This window comes from Elgaria multicarinata, chromosome 1, assembly GCF_023053635.1.
Source record: "Elgaria multicarinata webbii isolate HBS135686 ecotype San Diego chromosome 1, rElgMul1.1.pri, whole genome shotgun sequence".
NCBI classification, from domain to species: Eukaryota; Metazoa; Chordata; class Lepidosauria; order Squamata; family Anguidae; genus Elgaria; species Elgaria multicarinata.
This window is the reverse complement of record NC_086171.1, coordinates 64,747,793-64,772,086: the sequence shown is the minus strand read 5'-3', so window position 1 is coordinate 64,772,086 and position 24,294 is coordinate 64,747,793. Positions and strand designations below refer to the sequence as shown.

Genomic DNA, 24,294 nt, shown 5'->3' with positions numbered 1-24,294 from the left:
AAGAGGAGCCGGATCATGAGAAACATTGTATTCACGTTCAATTGAATGTAAGTAGAACCTCTATTCGGACTTTGACACATTAGGGAATGAAGCACATGGGGGATGTTGGGAGAGGGCCCACCCCTGTTGCCACATTTAACCCTCATGCATTCTGAAGAACACCTGTAGCTTACAAATAGATCCAGCAAGTTGCAAATATACACACTCAATGTTCCATCCTGAAGATGGGGAATACTGGAAATAATCAGAAATCCTTACCCATAGATTTAAGGAAGACTACTTGGGAAATAATTACTCTCCATTATGAGCCCAGAAAAGACCTGATTGTGTAGGAGTTCAGTTCTAAAATCTGGGGTAAAATAATCTACATTATTTCTGAACCAATTCACCCATGCAACCCATATGTGCTGAATAAATACATAGTCCCATTGTTTGGGAGAAACGATGATCTGCTGTAAGGAATCTGGGGGAAAGTTCTAACTGCACACCTGAAATACTAGGTATGCACATTAAATCTATTCACCCTCTGAAATCCAAGAGAACTGACCTGAACTAAGAACGTCTGCAAAAGCATTCCTCTGCCATAAAAGGATTGGCCCTTTCATAAGAATTATCTAGCAATAACCTATTTGTCTAATGAATTGCAACCCTTTACAGAAACAAATCCATACAAGGTGAGGATAAAAATAACCACACATGAAGTGCAATTGACTAGCAGTAGGGTTTCAAAGATAAAATTTCAACCTGGGTTATTCAGAAACACAGCACCACCCTGCACTAAAAAACATCAAAAATTTAGGCTAATTTCCTTTCTTGCAAACTAATTCCTTACTAGAGGCTCATCTACACAAAGTTATTCCATGATGAAAGTGGTATGAAAGCAGTATATAAAAGGCAGGAGCCACAGTGCTGCTTTATAGCGGTATTGAAGTGCGCTGCAGGATCTACACTACTGGTTTATAGTGGTACTGAAGTGAACTAACAACTGTTGGGGCCCATGACACATCTACACCAAGCAGGATATAACACTATGAAAGCAGTATATGTATGTGTCAGTGGGCTCCAACAGTTGTCAGTGCACCTCAATACTGCTACAAAGCAGTAGTGTGGCTCCTGCCTTTCATATACCACTTTCATAGTGGAATATCCTGCTTGGTGTAGATGAGCCCTAAGAACCAACAGCCCCTTTCAAATTGTCTGCAAAAATCATACAGTAATACCAGCTTTAGATTTTAAATGACAATGTATATATTAAGAATAATTCATTTTTTTCCAACATACTAAAGCAGCTTTAACACATCTATAAAACTCCATGGAAAATTAAAACATGAGAAGATCCTAACAGAAGGAAATGTTCCCTCCAAATATAATTTTAAAAGTTTCACAAGCAAAAGCAGAAGATTAAAGCAGACTCTGGCCTTAGCTAGACCTAAGGATTATCCCAGGCAAAGGGAGGGGTCATCCCTGCCTGCTCCCGGGATCCCCTGTGTGTCATTTGGATGCACAGGGATGATCCCGGGACAATCCCGGGATATAGGCCTGGTCTAGCCATGGCCTAAGTTTGCTCTATAATAGCATTGCTGTGGTCCACTGATACTGTAAGCCTACACCATTTGTAATTCCCTCCAGTAGTGTACTTGGTTAGCTGGGTGCCAATCAGTTTGGAAATGAAATGGAGCCAACCAAAAATAGGATAGAGGGTTTAAAACACTTGTGTATATCCCCTAGGTACATAAAATTCTAGAAGTGCGTAAATTAAAAGAAAAAAAGATTCTTCTTTTAACCCTAAACTGCCTGACACAAACCTACTAGCTTATAGAACACTGACAATGCTTGAGCCTATAGAGAGGTGGTCGGGGGGGTGTCTAAAAAAAGGAGAAGTCAAGCAGATTGTGTGAGTCGATTAATTAAGTCTATGGTTGGGAGTTGAGACACAGAATGTTAAAATCTCAGTTGAAAACTACTCCACCACCACCCCACACGCATGGAGGACATGGGAAAAGAGAGACATGGCCTGCTTAAGCTTCTGACAGCGTATAGTAACTATCCAGGGTAGTATGACTGGGAGAAATGCACTCAAGTCAGGTCAAAACACTCTTCCCCTGCATTATATAAGGGTGGTTCAGTCTCACAAACTTCAAGCTCCCCTGCCCGCCCGTCCACCCTCTTGCTATATAGCAAGTTTGGGGCCAGCAGCCTCTCTAGCACTATAAAGCACAGCAGGATAAAGGTTTATTTCTTCCCCAATCTTGGGAACTGTTTCTGTTACACACGGTCTCAAACCCTGAACAGGAGCACTTCTCTTAGGATCAGGGGATAAACTACAACACTGTGGGCTCATCTACACCTACCGGCTTTCCGGGACAGGGAGGGAGGATCCTGGGCTTTCTCGCTTCTGGGATCGTCCCCCAGTGTGCACACGCCAGCATGACGTTCTAGAAGTCAGGAGGGACACTCCGGTGCCATGCATTTTTTAAAAAAGCAGAAGCCCATCGCACAATTGCACGGGTGCAATCCTGCGCAAAATGTAAGTAAAAAACGAAACAAAAACTCTGCGCTGAAAAGCACCAGCAGCCTTCCTGGGGATGGCGAAACTGCTGCCTCCCCCCCCCGATGGGCACGGGCACTCACCCACCCCGCACAGCTCCATGCCCATTTGCAAGGTGTCATTCATTTTATTCCGGGGAAAGTAAAAGGTTGTCCCTGGTTGACCTCAAGATCAGCTTTGCGTCATTTGGACGCACAGGGACGATCTAGAGCTGACTCTAAGCTAAATAGATGGTGTAGACATGCCCTGCGTTGCAAATCCCACTTGAATAAGGACTAGTTCACACTGAAGTGATAAAGTTGTGCCTACGGTTATCCCACTTCAGACTGCAGGTGAGGGCTCACATGACTAAATATGTTCTCGGCCTGTCTCTCTCTCTCTCTCTCCCTCTCTCTTTCCCTCTCCCACACACGAACGATTCCTAATCACAGAAAATTACCATGCCACCAAGGAGGCCAGGTTAGAACATTTCTCCCAGATGTTTAATTTTGTACAGGGAATGTTGTTGTATAGAAGAGCATTCAGTCATGTGAGTTCCCCACCTGCAGTCTAAAGTGATATACAGCCTAGGTACACGATGGGTCTTGCTATTTACTGTTTTACTCTGTACAGCACCATGTACATTGATGGTGCTATATAAATAAATAAATAAATAAATAAATAAATAAATAATAACAACCAGGCTTCTACGTCTGGGGAAGTCCACGATTCCTTAACAGTATTCGATGGTCCACTGTATGGAATGCCAAAGCATTACGACAGGGGAGGGAAATCTCAAGGCCATGGGCCACATCCGGCCTTCTGACATTCCTGGAGAGCCACACCCCCTTTTACCCAACCACTGATTGTTTGGTCGTTTTCTGGCTTTAGCACAATTTTTTCCATTCTAAAAGGTTGCAATACTTCTCCTAAAGCTTAATTACTGGCAGGAAGAGCTTGAAGCTACAATATGGTAGTATTTTTTTAATGTTTTTGGCCCACCCTCCTTTGCCCCACTCACTATTGGAATGCATCCCCCAAAAGTTTCTCCAGAATTGAATTTGGCCATCAGGATGGAAGAGGTTCCCCACACCTGCATTACTGCTTCATTATGACATCTCAAAATATAATCCTGTGTCTCAGCTATTTGCTTTTTTCCACTGTCCTCTTGCTCCTTTCCACTGTTGGAAGTTCGTTGGACCCATAGGCTGGAAGGGATCACTCATACCAATCTTTTCATTTAAAAAGCAAATGCCCACACAAAAGAAGCCGTCATAGGCATAGACCCATGTGCCCTTCCTAACAATTGTAACTCCCAAAGCGGACATGCATTCCAAATGCAATTGACTCCTTTTAGGTAACAATAAAAATATACAGATGTCTGCCTGAGAGAGAGAGAGAGAGAGAGAGAGAAAGTGTGTTCCCACCCCACCCCCGGTGTTACAGGAAGACAGCCTACACTTTTAAATACAAACTGGGTATATATAGTAGCACAAACTAGACATCCTGAAAAGGCCATATTTTCCAACCACAGGGAATGAAGGAATTACATACCCAGTTACAGTAGAGAACGTGGCCCTGTCTGTTCTGTTCAGCAAAACTGGCAAGAAACTAAAGAGAAGAAGGGACAACTTCTCCAGTTCATGCTCTACCTCTAGCTGTAAGAGGGTCATCATGCAATTACGTAATTCAGTATTCTTCACAGGAATTTCCTGTGAAAGCATCAAGCTCATTACAAGCACTGTTGTTGGGGTTTTGTTTTTTTTAAAAGTATACCCTTATGCTCCCTTGAGTCTTTCTTGTTTACTCTTTTTAGAAGTTATTCCCATGCTAAACTGGGTACACGCACATACTTCTTCCCATGTGGTCCAGCTTCCTGGAATATTTACAAGTCATACATGTAACCGACTTTCCAAGGGGCTGGCATTTATAAACTCATCAAGAAGTCAAACCACATTGGCAGAACGCTTTACACATATCCAAACTGGCATGGGAGCAACACAGAATCACAGAGTTGGAAGTCCACCCTGTGTAATGGAGATGTGTCATATGTGAGGTGATTACATAGCAATTTGTCTCTCCTTCTTTCCTATTAACCTAACCAAACTCTATTAGTAAATTCATATATCCATAATATACACTTATACTTAGACATAGGACACGTTTCCAGTGTCTTGAGGCTTACCCTAAATTAGTTCTTCTATTTATTTGTCAGAATTCATAGCAACAAGGAGGGATAGCGGAAATAATCCAGGTTTTGACAAAGCAGCCACAACAATTTGGAAAATTCAAATTACAACCCACCTAACTACTGAGGGCTGATTTATATAGGTTGTGGGGCATGCAAAAAGGTTCTAATGGCGCAGTGTGCCATTTAAAGGTTCTTAATCCATGGGACAAGCCTTTTGTGTGTGCAGCATTCACACAGCAGTAATCTAGAGCCCAACAGGCTGGTGCACTAAATGAGATGCCAAGCTACATGGAACCCTACACAGATCGTCACTTTCTCCACACTGAGAATCTTGTGAAAATTCGCCCTTAGTCTCAGTTCGTGAATATGCCAAGGACTACACTTTATATACTAATTGGTGCCTGTAATACAGGTGACAGACTTGGAAGAAGATGCAGCAACAAGCCAAGGGGTCAAAGTAGTATTTGTCATATCTACAATAAGCCTTTAAAAACATATTAATGTTTTATTTCTACTTATACCATCACTACATTGTTACAAAAGAATCATTTCCAGATTTTGCAGTCATATTTTGACTTTTCAGAATGTTGGATACAATCCTCGAGCCAAATAATCTTCATTACTCTCACTGAAAGTACCACAAAACAAGTAATTCTCAGCCAATCATCTAGGATCTATAAGGCAGGAGAAATATCATAGAAACTATATGAGCAGTGACGGATGGCAGATATCAGTACACCCCTTTGGCCCTCCATCTGTGTATTTGTGGCGCCCCAGAAATTGACGATCTGCCTCATTATTTGCTCTTCTGTTCTTTATACTCTGAACCAAGAACCAAATTTTTGGAATCTATTCTGTATCAACTACACTTCAATACCACTTCAGAAAAGATTTTCTATCTCCTGTCTGACACTGACTCTAGGGTAACGCACAAAGTATCTCTTTTTGCCCTGGCAGCAATGAAAATTCGGGCAAGATTTATTACTGAGATTGCAGTTGACTGTGCTGGAGAAACTCTTATTTAACTACAAATTTTATATTCAAATTATGCTTTTAATTGTACTAAATTTTATTATTTTATTATGTATGATCTGTTTGTGATTATATGTAGTATTTTTATATTGTTGTTTCTTCATAGTGTATCTATTCCGTATGCGAATGGCCGATGGCCTAAGCATTAATAAATTACTACTACTAGAAACTATATGTATGAGCTGTTCAGAATTCACCTGCTTCAGAGCTGTTGCTCACTCCTGATGAACTTTTGTAATCTCCATACTTCTTTGGAAGTAATTCCCTTTTAATTCAATGGTAATTATTTTCAAGTCGTAGTGTTCTGATCATAATGTTAGAGGGCTGGATGCAGGTTGTGTAAGCCATTTGGCTTTCAGCATCCTTAGCTATACTCATGCAAGTCCCAGTGAAATCAATGTTGCTTTCATGCCAGGCTTATGGCTATGACCATAAAAAGTTACAGATTCCTGAGTAAACAAAATTAGCACAGGAGGTTTTACTGGTATTTGGCTCTTCAGCAGTTTTTTCACAGTGAATCCCCTCAACAAACTTTTTAAAGTACAAAGAATTTTAAAAAGCACTCTGTATTTTAGGAAAACTCTAGACTGTTCAAAAATACGGTGTGTTGTCAAAACAGAGCCAGATTTAATAATGTGAAAAACGCTGAGGCACCTAAATCTTTGCCTTGAATCCCAATGTAAGCTAATGTCTTACTCAGCCTCCATCTTTATTATTAGCTACATTTTTTATTATTATTATTATAATCAGACTTTGTTTTATGGAAAGGCTGGTCGGGTGAGACTCAACGTTTGCGTGTAAGACACACTTTGATCTGCACTCCAGTGAGTGAACATTCCCCTTTGCTGCTAACCCAACTAATGAAGGGATAAAATTAGCTTTTATCCCTAGCACTCTCTTTACCAAAAAAACATGCACTAATCAGCTGTCCTCACTAATCAGTCATCTGGCTAACGACCTTTTGCCTCAAAACACTAACATTTCTGAATGAATTCACGAAGGGGGAGTGGGGGTAGAAAGGAAAAAAGGAGTGAGACACAAGACCCAGACTGGTCTTTCTTCATGGGTCTTAGTCTATCATCTGGTATGAGAGACTGAAAGGTTAAATGGCAAGTACAGACCCTGACTACATGATAAATCTATAATCAAAAGGCACAGACTGACACCTCAAGATGTGCTTCATTACTATACAACTAAATGATCCCCCCCCCTTTAAAACTGGAAACAGATGAAAAAATGCTTTTAACTCCCTCATAGTCTTTGCCTATGGAAAAATCCGTTTGCACATCTGTGTCCAAGCATCATTTAATTTTTTTACTCTTTATTAATGACTGATCAGGAATTCCGAACTGGAAAACCATTTACGTTCTTCCACTCTACCGATATATTGCAGTCAGGAGCAAAGCTAGCGATCATGTCTGCATTTTACCATTTTGTGATACTATTGTTAAAAATCACACTGTTAAAAAAAACTTTTCTAATGATATCAGAGAAGAATTCATCGCCCTGTTCCTTTTGGTAACATTTTTCCTCCCCACCCTCTCCCCATTACTAAATCTGTCACAAAAGCAAGTAGCAACAGTTAGCACGCCCTTCTTTGCAGAGGCACCAGGGAATTCCTCCTGTAGGACTTCCACAACAGCACAAAATGGCAAAACACCATTCATTTCAATGGGACTTATTCAGAAGAATTTTCTGGGAATGGTGCTTTCTGTTAACTTTAATAGCATGATGCAACAGTCTGTTTCTTTTCTCTCCTTCTCTCTCCCCACACCAGAATATTTGAAAACCTTGTTATAAATATGATCCTCCTCCTAGGAAGCCAAGCTAAATGCCAATGTAAAATGCTATGGAAGGTGATAGCTTGCAGATCATTCCAATTATATTTTCCAAACGTGAACTTGCATGAAATACTTACGGTAAGGAGGATCCATATAACCATTCCTGGGATCCATGGCAAAGACTGTCCCACGGTAAGGTATGGAAGGCTCAGGAAGGTGCGATATAGATCCATGGATCTCCTTCTTGATTAATGAGGCCCTTTCCTCGCTAGATGTCGAAGGCTCTTCACTGATTTTACTGAGGCCTTGCCCGCCCTGTGGCTGCATTGTGATTGCGTTTCTTCTCTCTCTGTGATAGGTCTGTCCAGGACTTTCATCCTCTAGGGAAGAAAGAAAGAGAGAGAGAGAGAGAGAGAGAGAGAGAGAGAGAGAGGGGAATTTGAGAGGGGAGAAAAGGAGAAAGACACTTTTAGTTCAGCTCTAGTAAATCATCAAAGTTTTCTTTCAAAGTTTTCTCTGCTTTTAGCATGAACTGTGCCACAACAGAACTTTAAAGGAGCAGGTACATGTGTGGTTATGAAGGATGTTCCTGGAAACAAGTTGAAGACCCGGGGGGGGGGGGGACTAAGCCATTTAGTGCAAGTGGCAGTTGTGCAGTAGATGATCATCACCCCATTCACTGGTGCTTTTACCACAGGGATCATTAATTGCACAGGAATGGGCTTGCAATTTTCTTTTCTCCGGGACAAGAAACTTGGAAGTTTGGGCTGCTTTACCAGGAAGGGGGGACACACACACACAATTTGTCACAACTCAGAGAAGATGAACCCTCAGAAACTAAATCAAGCCTAGCCACCCACTGCTGCTTTGTACTGGCTAGCATGCTCCTTCATGACCCCACAGATGCACTGTTGAAAAGAGGAAACCTCCTTGCCGTTAAAAAGAGATACCAGTTATTAAAAAGAAGCAAAGAAGGGCCCCTAATAAAGCCTGTTGTAATTACACTGAGGATATGTGAGGCCACCTGCTATACCATGTGGATGCAGACAAGTTCAAGAGCCAGAGCTAAAACTTTAAACTCCTATATAGATTTGTGTGTGTGCACGCACACACAGCACAGAAAATATGGTTCTGCATCAACATGTGGGCAGATCTCCTTAACGTCTAATGCTAACCTCTGCATAGCCAAATGCAACTTCTCCCATGTTGTGCAAGGGCAGCCATTGAAGGAATGGCAATCTTTGCTAAGAAGTGGAAAGAGCAATTGCACAGATTTGGAAAAGTGTAGGTATTTCACTGGAACCACAAAAACCTGTGTTTGTTTTATTTCTCATAAGTAGGTTAGGATCTTTTCAGACTTAATATTAATACAGTTTTTTTGAATATTTATGCATTCGAATTTGTCTCTTCATCAAAAGCATATTTAAGTTTGTTCCCTTTAAAAAAAAAATTTATATCTTATTCTTCTATGTAACTCATTTAGGAAACGTAAGAATCAAAACTACCTTGAACACTTTCATGCATCCAAGAACATGTATACTACAAAACTCAGATGAAAAAATAAAGAAATTTGTAAGGGAGAGGGATCCCTCTGTTGACTTGAGTGATAAAACAACATTTTAGAATCCAATAATTTTTTGGGTGCAAATCGCACCCCAAGAAATCTAATGGGGCAGCAGATTTTTCTTTTATATTTGTACAAATAAGTTTACCTAGCCTACCCCTAAACCATCCTGTTAGGCTGTTTAATAGACAGCCACCCACTCCAGATATAAAGGAGTGTGTTTTAAAAAAGATAAAAGCAGGCACCCAACTCAATAGCTATACCCACCACCAAAACACGTCATCTGTCCTGTCCATAGAATTTACAGAAGAAGAGCTTTAAACTGGTATGCAGGTGGGCACCCCAGCTGAAGACCAATTAGGAAATGAAGTGTGTATACATTTAAGTGGAGATGCATGTGAAAACCAGCATTACTTCCCCACCAGAGATAAGCAACCTGTCCCTCACTATGAAATTCTACTTCCCTTCCTCCCAAAGTGCATCTCATGGACACACCTATGGAAATACAATTAATCACCCCTACACTTACGCAGAATATTGCCCTGATCCATGCAAGCATCTGCTACAAAAATCTCTTTTGAAGTCATTTCTGATATTATTAAATATGTTTTCTTTTGTATTGAACCCCAAGATTTCTTCTTTTAATTAGGGCCAGTTCACACATGACAAGTACCTAAAATGTAAAGTTTGAATGCAACAAACATGTTCTTTCATACTTGTACACTTATTAGGGAGCTGTGTGATTGGCTGCAGCTCCCAGATGAATGAAAAATTCGTGGCAAACTCAGGTTTACCTCTGTGCAATGTGTGAAATGGTCCTGGCTCCTATGAATTTGTTTTGAATTGGGAAGATCCATCTGAGCAGGCCTGTAAATTAATTTAGAGTTATCTCTAACGCCATCCCTTTCAAATGTGAGGTCTTGTTTTTAGAAGATTAAAGAACACAAATCAACTAGGAAATGTTTCAGAAATATTGATGAAACAAAAATGAAAGCCCAAGGACATTTATGATAAAATTGCTGGGCACAGAAAAAAACAAATTATATCTTTGAAATTATTTTAAAAACCTCTTGATAGCTGAGGAAGACTATCATGTATCTTTGCATTGTTTGTGCACTTTTATAACAACCTCATAATCATGCAAAAGAAAACTACGGTTGCACACAAAACATCACTTTTATCTGACTCTTCTGCTGCAAAGGAATCAGGGAATGATTTTTAAATAGATGCAATTCTGCTTTTCTTGGAATATTATAATTATTAGATTTATTTCAAATTTGCTCAATGCTAGAGTAACTCAGGGCAATGAAAAAGTCTAGGGATACGTCCATCAAATACTACAGACTACCTTGAAATGTTTGCAACCTCAGCATTTCTTTTAAACTCCATTCGTTTTGAAGAAAACTGAAAATACAAGCCACTAATTTTCCTTCCATATAGTAGTCTGAAATCTAAAAGTTTGCAGTCCTTTGGAAACCAAGCCCTGAAAAGTTAAAAATATATATCCTAGGTTCCCCACCTTTGCTTTAGTATGCACAGAAACAGTTACATATTGATGACTTAATTTTTTCACCTACTTTACAATTAAATTAATTCTGTGAATTGTGCAATTACAATAAAGTATCTAGAGACACTTACATCTAGAAACAGAAAAGGTAATATTAACTCTTTACACTTTCTCTCCAGTTAAAATGTTTTAATTATGTTCCCTTTAGTCTACTGCAGACTTTTACAGGTAAGATGAGTTCTTTATTTGTTAAAGACAGAGATCCATATTATGTTCAAAATACTTCCAGCCTCTTTAATCAGCCAGGTTTAGGCTGGAATACTGTATTAAGATAAACAATCTGTGCGTTTAATTTACAAATGTAAGAAATAATAGGGTTATTATACATCAGATATGATTAAATCCAGCACAGTTTGCATAATAATGTAATTTACAGGGTCATAACTTGGCACTGATTTCATTCTACCTGTAAGGCCCAAGACTTACTGAGAAGTAAATTCCAGCAGTGAACTTATTTTCAAATTAATTTGGGTGGTGGCACATTATGGGAACAAGTGTCCAAGGGGGTGTCATCTGCCCCTCAGAATATATGGATGTGGTTACATTCTGATTACTTAACTGAAAGATTTGTTACAGATGAGCCCTTTGCATGAAACTTGAAACCTCTGCGATGTTGGAAATAAAAGTAAAGCATATTTGATTTTAACAAAGATATGGAGAGGGCGACCTCTGCCAGTAGTATACTTTCCTTTCATGGAAGCAAGACCACTTATTGGTGAAGCACAGGCCGTGGTCAGCCAAAACCCCTCCCACCCCTCCCCTCTTTTTGTGTACCGTGGCATTTTTGTATTAATGAGAAATTCCAACGGACAAACCATTTGTTAAGAGTTTACTTCATGCCCTGCACTGCAGAGTGCCTTTTCAAAGAGGGCAGATGAAAAACTTGACGGTACATGCACTCCAGAATACAAATAGCCAAGTGGTTTGAAATCGCACTCACTATACACTGAAAGGGAAAACTTTTCGTGCTATAATTCCGCCGGCTCTTATAAACGCAGTAAAACCACTTCAGCGAACCAAAAGGTGAAAGCTGTCTAATCTTGTTCTGTTTCAGCTGAATTGTTCAATAAAATTTAAGAGTCAGTGCAGACAAGCTGCACCAGGCCAAATTATTGACAGAAACAGACAGTCCACCATGGCAACAAGTGAAAGTCTATAGCAAAAATGTAAGCAAACAAGCCATTCTCCGGCTGCATCTGCCAATCGAGTCTTGAAGCCAAAAACGCGAAACTGTTACAGCTTGCCTGTGTTTAAGATGTCACCTACTCTGCTATCAAAAGAAGAGGTCTATTTTGCTTCCACCCACCAGGAAAAGAAAGAGAGAGAGAGAGAGGGAAGATGCACCAGGCCAAATGCCATCTAAAAGTCAGAGCCAAATTACTTTTGATTTTGGTTGTTTTATATTAGTAACCGCATGGTGCTTTATTCTTTCATGCATTTCTTCACCTTTATTCTAGGATAAGAGAAAGGATACTGAGTGTATTACACATTTACACTAATTGCCATAAATCCTCATGTTCTCTCTATCCCTTTACAAGGATTAAACAGAGACAGGGCTCAATCCTAGAAGATGTTTCTAATACTAAGGATTATATATCCAATATCATACATCTGACAGGGTCTTTTTTTCCCCCTACACTTGCAGACTAGATGGAGAGAAAAGTGCCTTTGAGCATGTGCAGAGCATTTTCCCAACCCCAAGTCCTTGAACATGGGGCAGGGTTTGCACATAAGAGTATTGCTTCTTGCCAAGTTTGAGCACTAGCACTTCTCATTTTTTTAAATTTAACTACTATTGATGAGCAACCTTCTTAGAAGCTAAACATGGAAATACACCAGTACACAGCCTGAAGTCTACATTCTTGTGAATTGCAAAAAAAAAAAAAAAAAAGATACAGACGCACCAAGGCTCAGAAGATTTTACTGCACAGATGCTCATCAGCAAAACTTTTTGCCTGCCCAACCATATCTTTATAACTAGTCATTTTGTTTATCCCACTTAAAAGGAAGGGAGGCACATGCACACACAACGCCCATTCATGCATTAAACTTGGTTTCTCCAGCAAACTTTTCTCCCACTTTCCAATGTCCTGAAGAACTCGATTTCATCAAAGACGGAAATTTCCAAAAGCCACTTATTTTTTTAATTAAAAAAAAAAAAGTTGAAAAGGTGTTTCAAGGTGTTTGGTTGTGAGGGGAATGCCCCTAAATACCACTGTAAAGCTCAAGTCCTAAGAAAATAAAACACCTAAGCCTTAAAGTTGCGAGGTTATATCTTTATTAACGTTATGGTCTTGCAAGCAATTAAGGAGGCTGTTACTTGTGTTTAGTTAAAAAAAACAAAAACTAAAAAAAACCAGACAGGGTACTTACAACTCAATCGAAAGGATCTTTGGCTTGCTCTCTGGAACCTTTCGTCTTGACTGAAATTCTCTAGCTACTGGTGTGTGGGCATTCCTCTCTTAGGCTCCCTCACTTTCTCTCTCTTGTTCTTCCCCCTTGCCCCTCTCTCTCTCTCTCTCTCCCTCCCTCTCTCTCAGAGGCAGCGCTTCTCCCATTAGAGGAATTAAAATTGGTTGGTGCCATGCTAAATTTAACAAGCTCATTAGTATTCTTCCTGTGCGCTTGGTAGTGAACTCTCCCTATTCAAGCCGCTCTCTCAAGCTGAGGGGTCAGGCGGCTAATCATTAAATCAAACTAATGTCACCCTATCACAATCGGCCCTAAGAGAAGGAGGGTTTATTATTTCAGTTTATGCTAAATAAACGGTTTTACAAATGGTCTTCGAGCAAGGTCAATAGCATCTTCAATTACAAGGCAAACTTAACAAGAGTTGCTATAAACCAAAGTGCTCCGTATTGACTTAAGCGCGAGCTCTGCTCCGCGGATTGCCACCAGCAGGCTTGTACAGGAATGCATATTGTAAATTTCTCCTTCTTCTCCTTCTCCTTCTCCTTCTTTTTTAAGCAAAGGGTAATCTTTTCTTTTGCCAGAATTGGTGACTTGCGCAGAGACTGCTCATTCACCTCTCCCCAACCAGCTAGCTGCTCAGCTCAATTCACCCCACACAAAGGCTGAAGACCAGACCTCAATGGACCGAGTGAAACATGTTCAAAACTAGGCTCTCTATTGTGACTGAATTTCTTAACATCTTTTCAAAAAGCGGAGAATGCCTTGAGGCTAAAGGAAGAAACAGGCTAATGGTGAATTGGGAATACTGAGCAAATTTCAGAGCCCTTTCCTCCTAGCTTTTGAGGTTGAAAGCAAGCTCTATCCTTTCAAGTTTCAAAGTCCTTTTTCCTCCCGCAGTGTCACAGAAGGATTTGAAAAGAAGGTAATTGTGCTCACAGTCTCCCTGATCAGAGCTTACGTCCTATTTCTGGTATTTCGGAATACTTCTCGCAATAATGGTGCATATAGCTCAATCCCTTAACCGGCCTGCACTCAGCAATTGCTCATTAAATGAACAATTGCTGGTATAAAATGCCTTTTATGTTCAAGGTCTGGATATAAGATAAGCATTCTAGGACTCTAAATTTGGTTTACTAAGGAAACTCGCCATCATTAAATTACCAAAATGAAGGCAGAATAGCAGTCTCTCCCAGCAAAGTAGCACTTATGGCTGATGTGCCCCCCCTCCCCCCTCAAAAAAGAATTTAATGCTAAAATCCTTAATAGAATAGATAACTAATAAGGAAGAGATTTCCTACATGTAAGAAGGGGTCTACATTTTGGAGTCCAGGTACTTCACTTTTGAACGATGTAACAGAGCCATGGCCACATTCATTGTATGCCTGGCTTCTCATGTACCTTGATCATTCATTTTTGGCCATACTAAGGGTTCACTTAAAGCCCCCTACGATTTTTTTCTTGCTGACAGCAGCATATACTCCTACAGCCTCTAAACCAATTCTGCAGTGATTAGTGTCTTTTGCTCACTTACTTGAAAGTAAGATCTACTGACATCAATGAGGCTTACTTTCCAAGTAAACATGCACACGATTTGGCTGTGAACTTTAGTTAAGAAGGAAACTTTCTAGGAAGCTTCTTTGTACTAGCCTCAAGAATGTTTACCTTTTAAGAAGTTATTCTTTAAGTAAGCACTTTCAGAGCATAGACACAGGAAGGCATTCACAAACCAGATTCCCAGCCCGTCATGAGCATATAAATCAAAATTATCACAGTGGGCTAGATAGCAAACATTGGACTTTCTTTATATGTGATGTTTGAGCATTGTACAAACATTCTGTGCTTTACTGCTAGTCTATACTATCTGACCTAACAATATTAGAATGTATAGACATATATTCTTCTTTGTAATGGATTTTCAACTTATCAGTAATTTTTCGTACTTTTTTGTTACACTCTTTGGATTGCAAATACACAATGCCTTCACTATCTTTTATTTTCGCACCTTGATCATTTTAGGTTGGGGGGGGGGGATTTTGCTTTTCTTTCCAAAAACCTTTCTAAATGGTTGTGGTTGTATAAGAAGAAAATGCAGAAAATCTATTTTAAAAAAAGAATGGGAGACATTCAAGCAACGGACCTGATCCTCACATTGACTGCTACACAAAGAATTAGGTATGATGGATATTCGCACTGAATTTTAAGGAATAAGTTGCACACCCAGTAGTTCACAATCCTGAACCCAATGAAGTGAATGGGAACATGGCCACTGTTGAAAGTAGTGTCAGAATGGAAGTTAACATAAAGTAGAAGAAAGACCCCCAATCACAGAAAGAAATGTTTCATTGCAAAATATATCCCCCTTACGTTTAATTGTCAGTGCTGAACACATTACATTTCTAGATGTGCTCATTTTTTCACTTCACAAGTGTACAAAGAGGCAGAAAGACTTTCTGACAATTGGAACTCCCTTCCAGATCACATCCGCACCGCCTCCTCAATTTCTATCTTCAAATCTTTTTTTAAAGCCTATCTTTTTCCGCTTAGCTTTTCCATAAGCTCCTTTTCTCCCAAGATTATCCAGCCCTTTAGGAGTTTTACTGCAATTATAAATGTGTCTTTAACCTCCTTCATTCTGTGATTCCTTTCCTCTGTCTAAACCTGGGCTGTCAGAGGCTTTTTGGCAAAACTCATTTCAGATCTACTGTTTGTACAATGGTAGGTACCTTGCTGGGGCATTAAAATAAATCATAATACTTAATAATAGTATGATGTTTAAGGGAAAGTTAAATAGACATGTGTGTACATATGTGTGTGTGTTACTCTAAATGATATGTGTATATGTGTAAACCGCCCAGAGAGCTTCGGCTGTGGGGCGGTATATAAATGTAATAAAATAAATAAAATAAATAAATAAAATAAATATTTATTCTAATTTGCGTACTATTTATGGCAAACTCAGGGGTGTAATCCCATGTCCAGTATACTCTTTGCCATTTGTGTAAACAGGTCTTTGGATTCCTACCACCTCTCCTTGGCTTTACAAAGTCCTGTCTCCTCATAATTCAAAGTTTCTCTTACTTGCTACCACATGGAGAACACAGGTCAAATGTAATATGCCTCACAATTACTATGTTATACTATTACTGATATATATTTTTAAAATTCATATAATCCTAGGCACATTCACAGATGAAACTATTTCTAAAATGAGGGGCATATTATTAGAGCAGATGCAGGCCCAAAGGTTTTGCAGTTCTATGCTTGACTGTGGGAGGACATCCTGAGAACTCTATGCCCAAAGGCAGCCCTGTCATGAGGAAAAATGACCAAGCAATCTCAAACAGGGTTTTTTTGTGTGCAATTAAGGCCAGCATGAGATTTCCTGTGCATGAGCCATTGAAATGAAGAGGACCTGCACAAGACACATGCCCCATGTAAATCAGTGAGAGGTGGTATCTCACACACCAAAACATCTTGTGCCAGCCCCATAGGCAATGTCAAGGGTGAGCATGGTCAGGCAGCTGCCAAGGGCCCAGAATTATTATTATTATTATTATTATTATTATTATTATTATTATTATTATTATTATTTATTTAGCACCATCAATGTGCATGGTGCTGTACAGAGTAAAACAGTAAATAGCAAGACCCTGCCGCATAGGCTTACATTCTAATAAAACCATAATAAAACAATAAGGAGGGGAAGAGAAAGCAAACAGGCACAGGGTAGGGTAAACAGGCACTGGGTAGGGTAAAACTAACAGTATAAAGTCAGTATAAAGAAGATCAAAAGGGCCCTTCCCCGACTTTGCCAACCCCATGGACAAGTTTCCATTCTGGGTGTATAAAATGATATACATGTTTGTCACATTCACATTTTGCATTTTTAGGTATATTTCAAGCATCTAAGTTCAAGAAGTCATCAACATGGTCAACGAGCAGTGCCATGAAAGCTATTATAAAAAAATTATGGAGCCGAGGTGGCGCTTGGCTCTCATCCACAGCAGCCACCCAACATGTTCATCTAACCCCAAATGCAACGCCCAACCCTACATAAGCTTCAGTTCAAAAGGGCTAATGCCCGTCACCACAGCCACTAAACTCACACACACGCCAGACTTTTTTTTCCCCAAGTGAGCAAGAGCAATGGCATTTTTGAATGGGAGCCAATCTGCAGCAGTCACCTACCATTTTAGATTAAGCCAATTCCAATGCTGAACCATTGGGCATTGCACTCGAGACAATCTAACGTGGTGAGCATTCAAAGGCACCACCACGGTTCACTCAGGAAAATATATCTGGCTGGTTGGTGAGACAGGGAGTGGCACTACTCGACAGGTGGGGGGGGAACTTTGGTGGCAGTAGATGAACAGGGCAGGGTGGACAGAACTTTGGTGGCAGGACAGCCAGACATTTCTCAGCAGGGGAGCCCAGAACTCTGGCATCTGTGTAGGACCTACCAGGTTGAGCTTTTATATTGTATTTTATATTATGGTTTTATACTGTTGTCTTATGCTTTGAATGTTTTTCATTTTTGTGAACCACCCAGAGAGCTCCGGCTATTGGGCGGTATAGAAATATAATAAATAAATAAATAAATAAATAAATACCAACACTGCAATGCCCGAGGGACCACTGAAATCTGGCGTCAGCCTTGCATGTGCCAAAGCATAAAAACCTGATGCCATTTGGATTACCTTCAATCAATGACCTTGGGCTGCAAAGCTAGACATACTTATTTGAACAACTCAGTCAGAATTACTTCTCCATATTGTATTTAGGATTGGGGTGAAGTTTAAAGAGGTATCCTGTGGAAAATCTCTTCTCAGTGAGGTTTTCTCTTCATGATATTAGGAAGTGAAGAAATAAACTTATTCTCAATAGTGGATAAAGTTTCACATTCTAATCACTAATTTCTCCATCTCCTATACAGAAATGTAAGAGCTATTCACCCGCCTGCAGGTGCACAAGGACTGTGCTTCAGTTCAGCATGCAACTATACCTCCTTGTCCAACCCTTCTTATTTCCTTGTTCACAAAAAGCTGAAAAGGCTGAGAAGAACAAGGGCAGCAAGACCTGTTGTTATGCAGCCCAGAGCAACTGTGGAATAGAAAAGGTTGTCCCTTTTATATCTTGAGGTTACCCACCTGGAGTTTGAGTTGTGTCATTCCACAATAGACACTGGACCAGACATAGACATATCTATCTATTCATGAGCTGTGTGTGTGTGTGTGTGTGTGTGTTTAATGTCCAACCAACTAATAGAGGTAGACTAACCTTCTTTGGCACTCAAGTAGCACTGGAGGACAGGAGGAGCAATACCAGGGTGATTCAAAATCCAAGTTTGCTGACAAGTTTCACTTTTAGACTCTTCTTCAGGGGAAAATGCTAATATGAATAACTATCACAAATCACAAGGAACCCTAAGGAGTATTTCACACATTACAACGGAGCAAACCTAGGTTTCTCACTGAATGTACAATTATCACTAAGACCCAGCCAATTATGGCTGCATGATGAGAGAATCATACATATTTGTCACATTCACATTTTACATTTGTTAAATATACGTCAAGCACCTTAACTATAAGTCCAAGAAGTCACCAACATGGTTAACAAGCAATACCAAGAAAGCTATTAGAGAAAAGAAGACTTCCTTCAGAAATGGAAGTGTTGCCCAAAAGTGAACAAAATGAAAAAACAATGCTGCACCAGAGAAATGGGAACAGACAATGAGGGATGCCAAAAAAGGGGGGGGGATTTTGAGGCATGTTTCATTAACCATATTAAGACCAACAAAAAATTATTTTAATACTTCAGAAGCAGACAACCTGCTAGGGAGGCGGTTGTGCCATTTTATTTATTTATTTTTATTTATTTATTACATTTTTATACCGCCCAATAGCCGAATCTCTCATTTGATGACAAGGGAGTTAAAGGAGCACCAAAGCAGGATAACGGGACTGCAGAAAAAGTAAATTAAAAGCACATGCCTTCACTGCAGAAAATGGAGGGCACATGCTCATGTCTGAAGTGATATTTTCAGGAAGGAACTGAGGCAAATAGTGGTGACAAGAGACAGCGTTCTAGACCTTACTGACAAATTGAAAACAAATAAATCACCAGGTCCAGGCAGTATCCACCCAAGAGTTCTTAAAGAACTCAAATGTGAAATTGCTGACCATCTAACAAGAATATAAACATTACCCGAAGAATGCCGCTGTACCAGAGTACTGGAAAGTGGCCAATGCAATGCCATTTTTTAAAAGAGGGATCCAGGTAAATTGAAGAAAAGAGCATTCAAAATGAGCCAGGGTTGGAGCAACTCCCCTATGATGAAAGGTTACACTGTTTGGGGCTTTGTAATGTAGAAAAAAGGTGAGTAAAATGGTGGAGATGTATAGAATTATTTATGGTTTGGAGAAACCTGTCTCATAATACTAGAACCTGGGATATCCAATGAAGCCGAACAGTGGGAGATTCAAGACAGATGAGGAAGTACTTCTTCACACAGTGCATAGTTAACCAATGAGATTCTCTATTACAAGATGAAATGATGGCCAGAGACTTTAGTAGTTTTGAAATAGGATTAGACAAATTCACGGAGGATAAAGTTATCAACAGCAACTAGTCATGGTGGCTATATATTTTCCTCAGTATCATTGGCCTCTCAATACCAGTTGCGGGGGAACATGAGGAGGAGGGTGCTAATTTGCTCATGTCCTGCTTGTGGGCTTCCCATAGGCATCTGTTTGGCCACTGTGAGAACAGAATGCTAGAATAAATAGGCTCTTCTAATGTTCTTGCCCAAACTTATCTTTACATTACAGGTCAAAAATGTAATGTGTGAAATGGCCCTTTCCCTGAAAATGGGGGAAATGTATGCAACTATATAGTAGCCTCCCAGATTATATATTTTCAAAACATTTGATATTTTGGATAAGGATTAGAACTACAGAAGGAAGAAAGGAATGGGGGAAGGAAGGAAAGCCATAGAGAATTAATAGGAGGGGCTCTGTGCAGCCACTTAAACCCTGCCCAAATGATCTGTTTGGTCCTGAACCTTCAACTGACAATCAACACACTTTCTAACTTTTCTCTGCAGGAGTGAGCATGCATTTAAATTAAAGAGTGATTCTCAAGGTGCCGAATGCCACACTAAATATTGAATTCTGTTCACAATGTACCTTATACAGGTCTAGCACTGGACACCCAACCCATTATGGATCCTCTAAGGTAGTTCCACCCCAATGCCAAAAGAGCCATTAACAGGTTTTTTTTTATAAAAAAAAAACACCTCTCCAGCTTATATGCCGTACAATCTAACAAAGTAGAGAGTAAACTTATGATGATCAACTGGACAGGGCTGATACTTACATGCCTCCTTTTGCCCCCTAAACAGCTATGGGGTTTCTGAAAATAATGTTTCTATAAAGGTAAAGTATTAGAAAAAGTCTAAACACTAGTATCCGTGTTTCTGGGACAGAGTTCCTAAACCTACTGTTTCACTAAATAGCAAGGTCTCTTCCTATTCTAACCCTTTCCCCCACAAAACAGCAACTAAACTAAAGCTGGAGAAGTATGTTCAATAGTGGGGAGAAATGGAAACACTTTCTGATCAAAACATTGCTTGAAAGCATTGTTTAAAAAAGTATTTCCTACAAACCAATAAGAAAGCTAAAATTCTGATTAAAAATCTAAATGTGTTATGGAGTTCCTTCTATTAGCCAGACAGTTAGTCACTGCTTATTTTGAGTGGGCTAATTAAGTCACATCAAAGGAGCTACAATAAACTCCCAGGGGAGTTTAAAAAATTCTCATCCATCTAAATACTGTGTTTATGCCTATCTGTGGGTAACAGCCTCACTTTGCATTTAGAAAATGCACTGCAGATTTCTCTGGTGTGGTCCCGTTGTGCCAAGACATCAACAAAATATTGTACCAAAGAGGATCACCTATATTGTAAAAACAAAAATAATACACACGAGTACATGCCAAGTAAGGGTATTTATGCATCAGGGCGCTCTGCTGCATCACTCAAAACTTCAATTTGTCCTTGGTTGTTCCAGTACTAATCTTTGCAAGTTTTCCATGCCTATTTACTTTCACCTCGCAAGATTGTATGCTCAGGTGTTTGTTGTCTAATAAAGTTGCATATGAATAATTGCATGCGTGCATTTGTACACACACCAATAACTCTGAAGATTGCAAAGAACAAAACAAAAACAGAAGGTGGGAATTTGAAAAGTCCCCACAGCATTGTGAAGTATCTAGGGTTAAGCAAAGTCAGAGAATTCTCTCTCACTAAATGGTCATGAGGAAATCATTATCTCTTAGCCAAACCTACCTAGCGGAACTGCTATAAGCTAAAATGCCACTGTGATGGGAGAGCAACGTATCTGAAATCTTAGAAAGGAAAAGAGCCTCTTGTGCAAGCACTTGAGTCATTGCTGACTCCTAGAGGGACGCCTGATTTCGCTGACATTTTCTTGGCAGACTTTGTAGCGGGGTGGTTTGCCATTGCCTTCCCCAGTCGCAGTTGCCTTTCGCCCAGCTAGCTGGGTACTCATTTTACTAACCTCGGAAAGATGGAAGGCTGAGTCGACCTGAGCCAACACTTATTCTCAAATCCACACTTGCCACTACAACATGAATGCCACAGGGTGGACTTGCCGGAGGAAATCAGCAAGTAAGAGGGAAGGATACTTAAGGATTCCTACAATTTCTCCCTTGAAAAACCAACCTCCTCCAAAATTATACTCCCCAGGCAGATTAATCTCCAGGTTTGGAGCATGCATTTAAAACATTTGCAAGATGAATCAGCAGGCAAGGAAACGGTCCTTCCTGCCCCCTAATTTCCCCTTGTAAATGTCCCCCCAGCCCTGCATTAACAACGCAAGAGAAGCACAAGGTCTGAAATCCCATGTTTCCTTCAAAAGATGTAGCTCTCTTCTGAGTTCAATTTAATAGCCATGATCAAGGAAGCAAAATGCCTCTGACAAATACAGTAGTTTCCCGTACCAACATATTAAGGGATAATTCACACACTGTTTTTGTCACATGGAAAATCCATTATACGACAGACCTGTTCAGACAAGAGAACTCATCCTCCATGGATGCACTGGGAGAGTGGGTGAGAGAGACCCAACCAGCTCCTGCTATATGGGAGTTTATTGTATGCCAAGAGAACTATTATCTGAATTAGACGGATGACTTCATTGCATCATTTTCACATAATGCAATGAGCCCACATGGGAAATAATAATAATTTTTAAACATGCTGCAGAGCATATTAGTTACAATATATCATACGTTATTAACCTGAATCAGTCCAAGGATACACCAACAACGGTAGTTGACATGGCTGAGGGAGGGAAGGGTCAACATTTCACCAATTCCAAGTAAAGAAAAGGACCCCTTTAAACATTACACTAGATCCACAACAATAGTGTATAATGGGGGGAAATCAGTGTGATTAACCATGCCCATGTGGTTGCAGGCCCTTAAACATTACACTAGCATTGTGGGGTTAACGTACAGAAAAACACTTCCCGTGGCACTAATGTATCATTTAAAAGGCACCAAAATCTGAGCTGAGGGCCAAGGGCAAGCTTAAGGAAGATATTTATGAATGTGGAGACCCATGTGGATATATCCTTCCTTCACAGAAACTGTGCCATGTTACAGTGAGAGATTTAGAGGTGAAATGTCAGGAAAAGAGAGATGGTTGAGTCCACTTCCCTGGAGCTTTTCAGACTACGGCAACCCTCATGTTTAAGTGGATATCAGGCAGAGTTTAAGACAATCCAGCTGCTTTATTTTATTTGCAAAGTTTACATTCCTTTGAAAAAAGTTACCGTTAAAATGCATCAGAAATATTTTTAAATTATTTTTGGGATATTGCTGTTTTCTTGGGTTTTCTTGACAGACACAGATTGCATGGAAAGGGTGTGTGTGTGTGTGTGTGTGTGTGTGTGTGTGGGTATGTTTAATCGTTTTAATTATAAAAAGATCTCATACCAAATCTCTAAACTGATTAACCTAGGGGGAATTATGCAATTTTGGAATTTAGTTGGATAGATGATGAAAAGGACACTGATAGGAAAAACTCAGGTATAGACACAGATGTAGCACGCACACACATCTTTATATCATATTCAATGCATATATGAGCTCTAAGAATTAGGTGGCTCAGTTTTATCTAGAAGACAACCACAATATATTTTAAAAAATAACAGTTTGGAGAAATTGAACTTTTTTCCTTCTGCAGTTAATGATGCCTTGAAATTCGGGTTCCATACCAAAACAACTGTGACTTAGGTTAATGAAGGATACTTGGCCCCAACATAGCCCATCACAGAGAATGCAGGTGAACACTATTGATTTTAACAAATTACCCATAACCTTCCACCACTCCTAACCATGCCTTTAAGGATACATGTGGGTAAATGGCCCAATGGTAATACTGGGTGAAAAAGAACCCAAAGATTTTCAGGCAACAAGAGACATAATAATGGGCATTTGGACTTATTTTTAATCATACTCATGTTTTATTAATTAAAGGTAATTTTGGTTGTTCTATCAATCTTTCAGAGTATTATGAGTCACAAAAAATTATATGCAGTGCACATCTGGGGATGAATGGGCTGACACACACAGCTTGTAATTAGGGATAAAACATGTAATCTCCTAGGAAAAAGTTTTTGAAGAAGTTGAATTATAGCTTTAACTTTCAGTCTGAATGTATTTCCTGTGGGGACGTCAAGCCAGAATCTTAATGTTTAGTTGGATATATACAGTACTCGAATGATTCAGTAATAGAGCTTTATGAATTGGGTGGGGTGGGTGGAGAGTGTATGTTTCTGTATGCAAATTATGTTTTCATTTCCTAAAATGTAACAAAAAAGAGTTTACAATGTAAAATATAATTATGAACCAAATGTAAAAGAGACAGGGAAAGCCTTGAAACAGTTAGCAAAACCTACAGCCCACAAAGTAGACATTAAAACAGTTTTGGTGGCAAACTACTGCTATTTTTATACCACCCAATACCCCAAGCTCTCACTCCTTATTAGTGCTATCACTGGGACACTACTGGATACTCACCTAAGAAAACTATGTCAATACAAAATAAAACGTAAAGCGATAAGCAAAATAACAAATATCACAGCACCCCAAAAGTAAACACAAAGATTTTGAAATGAGAGACCCAGGGCCTTG

The 24,294-nt window shown here is 39.7% G+C and overlaps 1 protein-coding gene across 1 annotated transcript in view; it reads right to left on the bottom strand.

Moving 5' to 3' along the window:
• Positions 1-24,294, bottom strand: part of GLI3 (GLI family zinc finger 3) — a 258,888-nt gene that overhangs the window by 183,085 nt on the left and 51,509 nt on the right. The window contains exon 2 of the mRNA XM_063129442.1: positions 7,669-7,911. Coding sequence (XP_062985512.1) covers positions 7,669-7,911 — 243 coding nt within the window. The remainder of the gene's footprint in view (positions 1-7,668; positions 7,912-24,294) is intronic.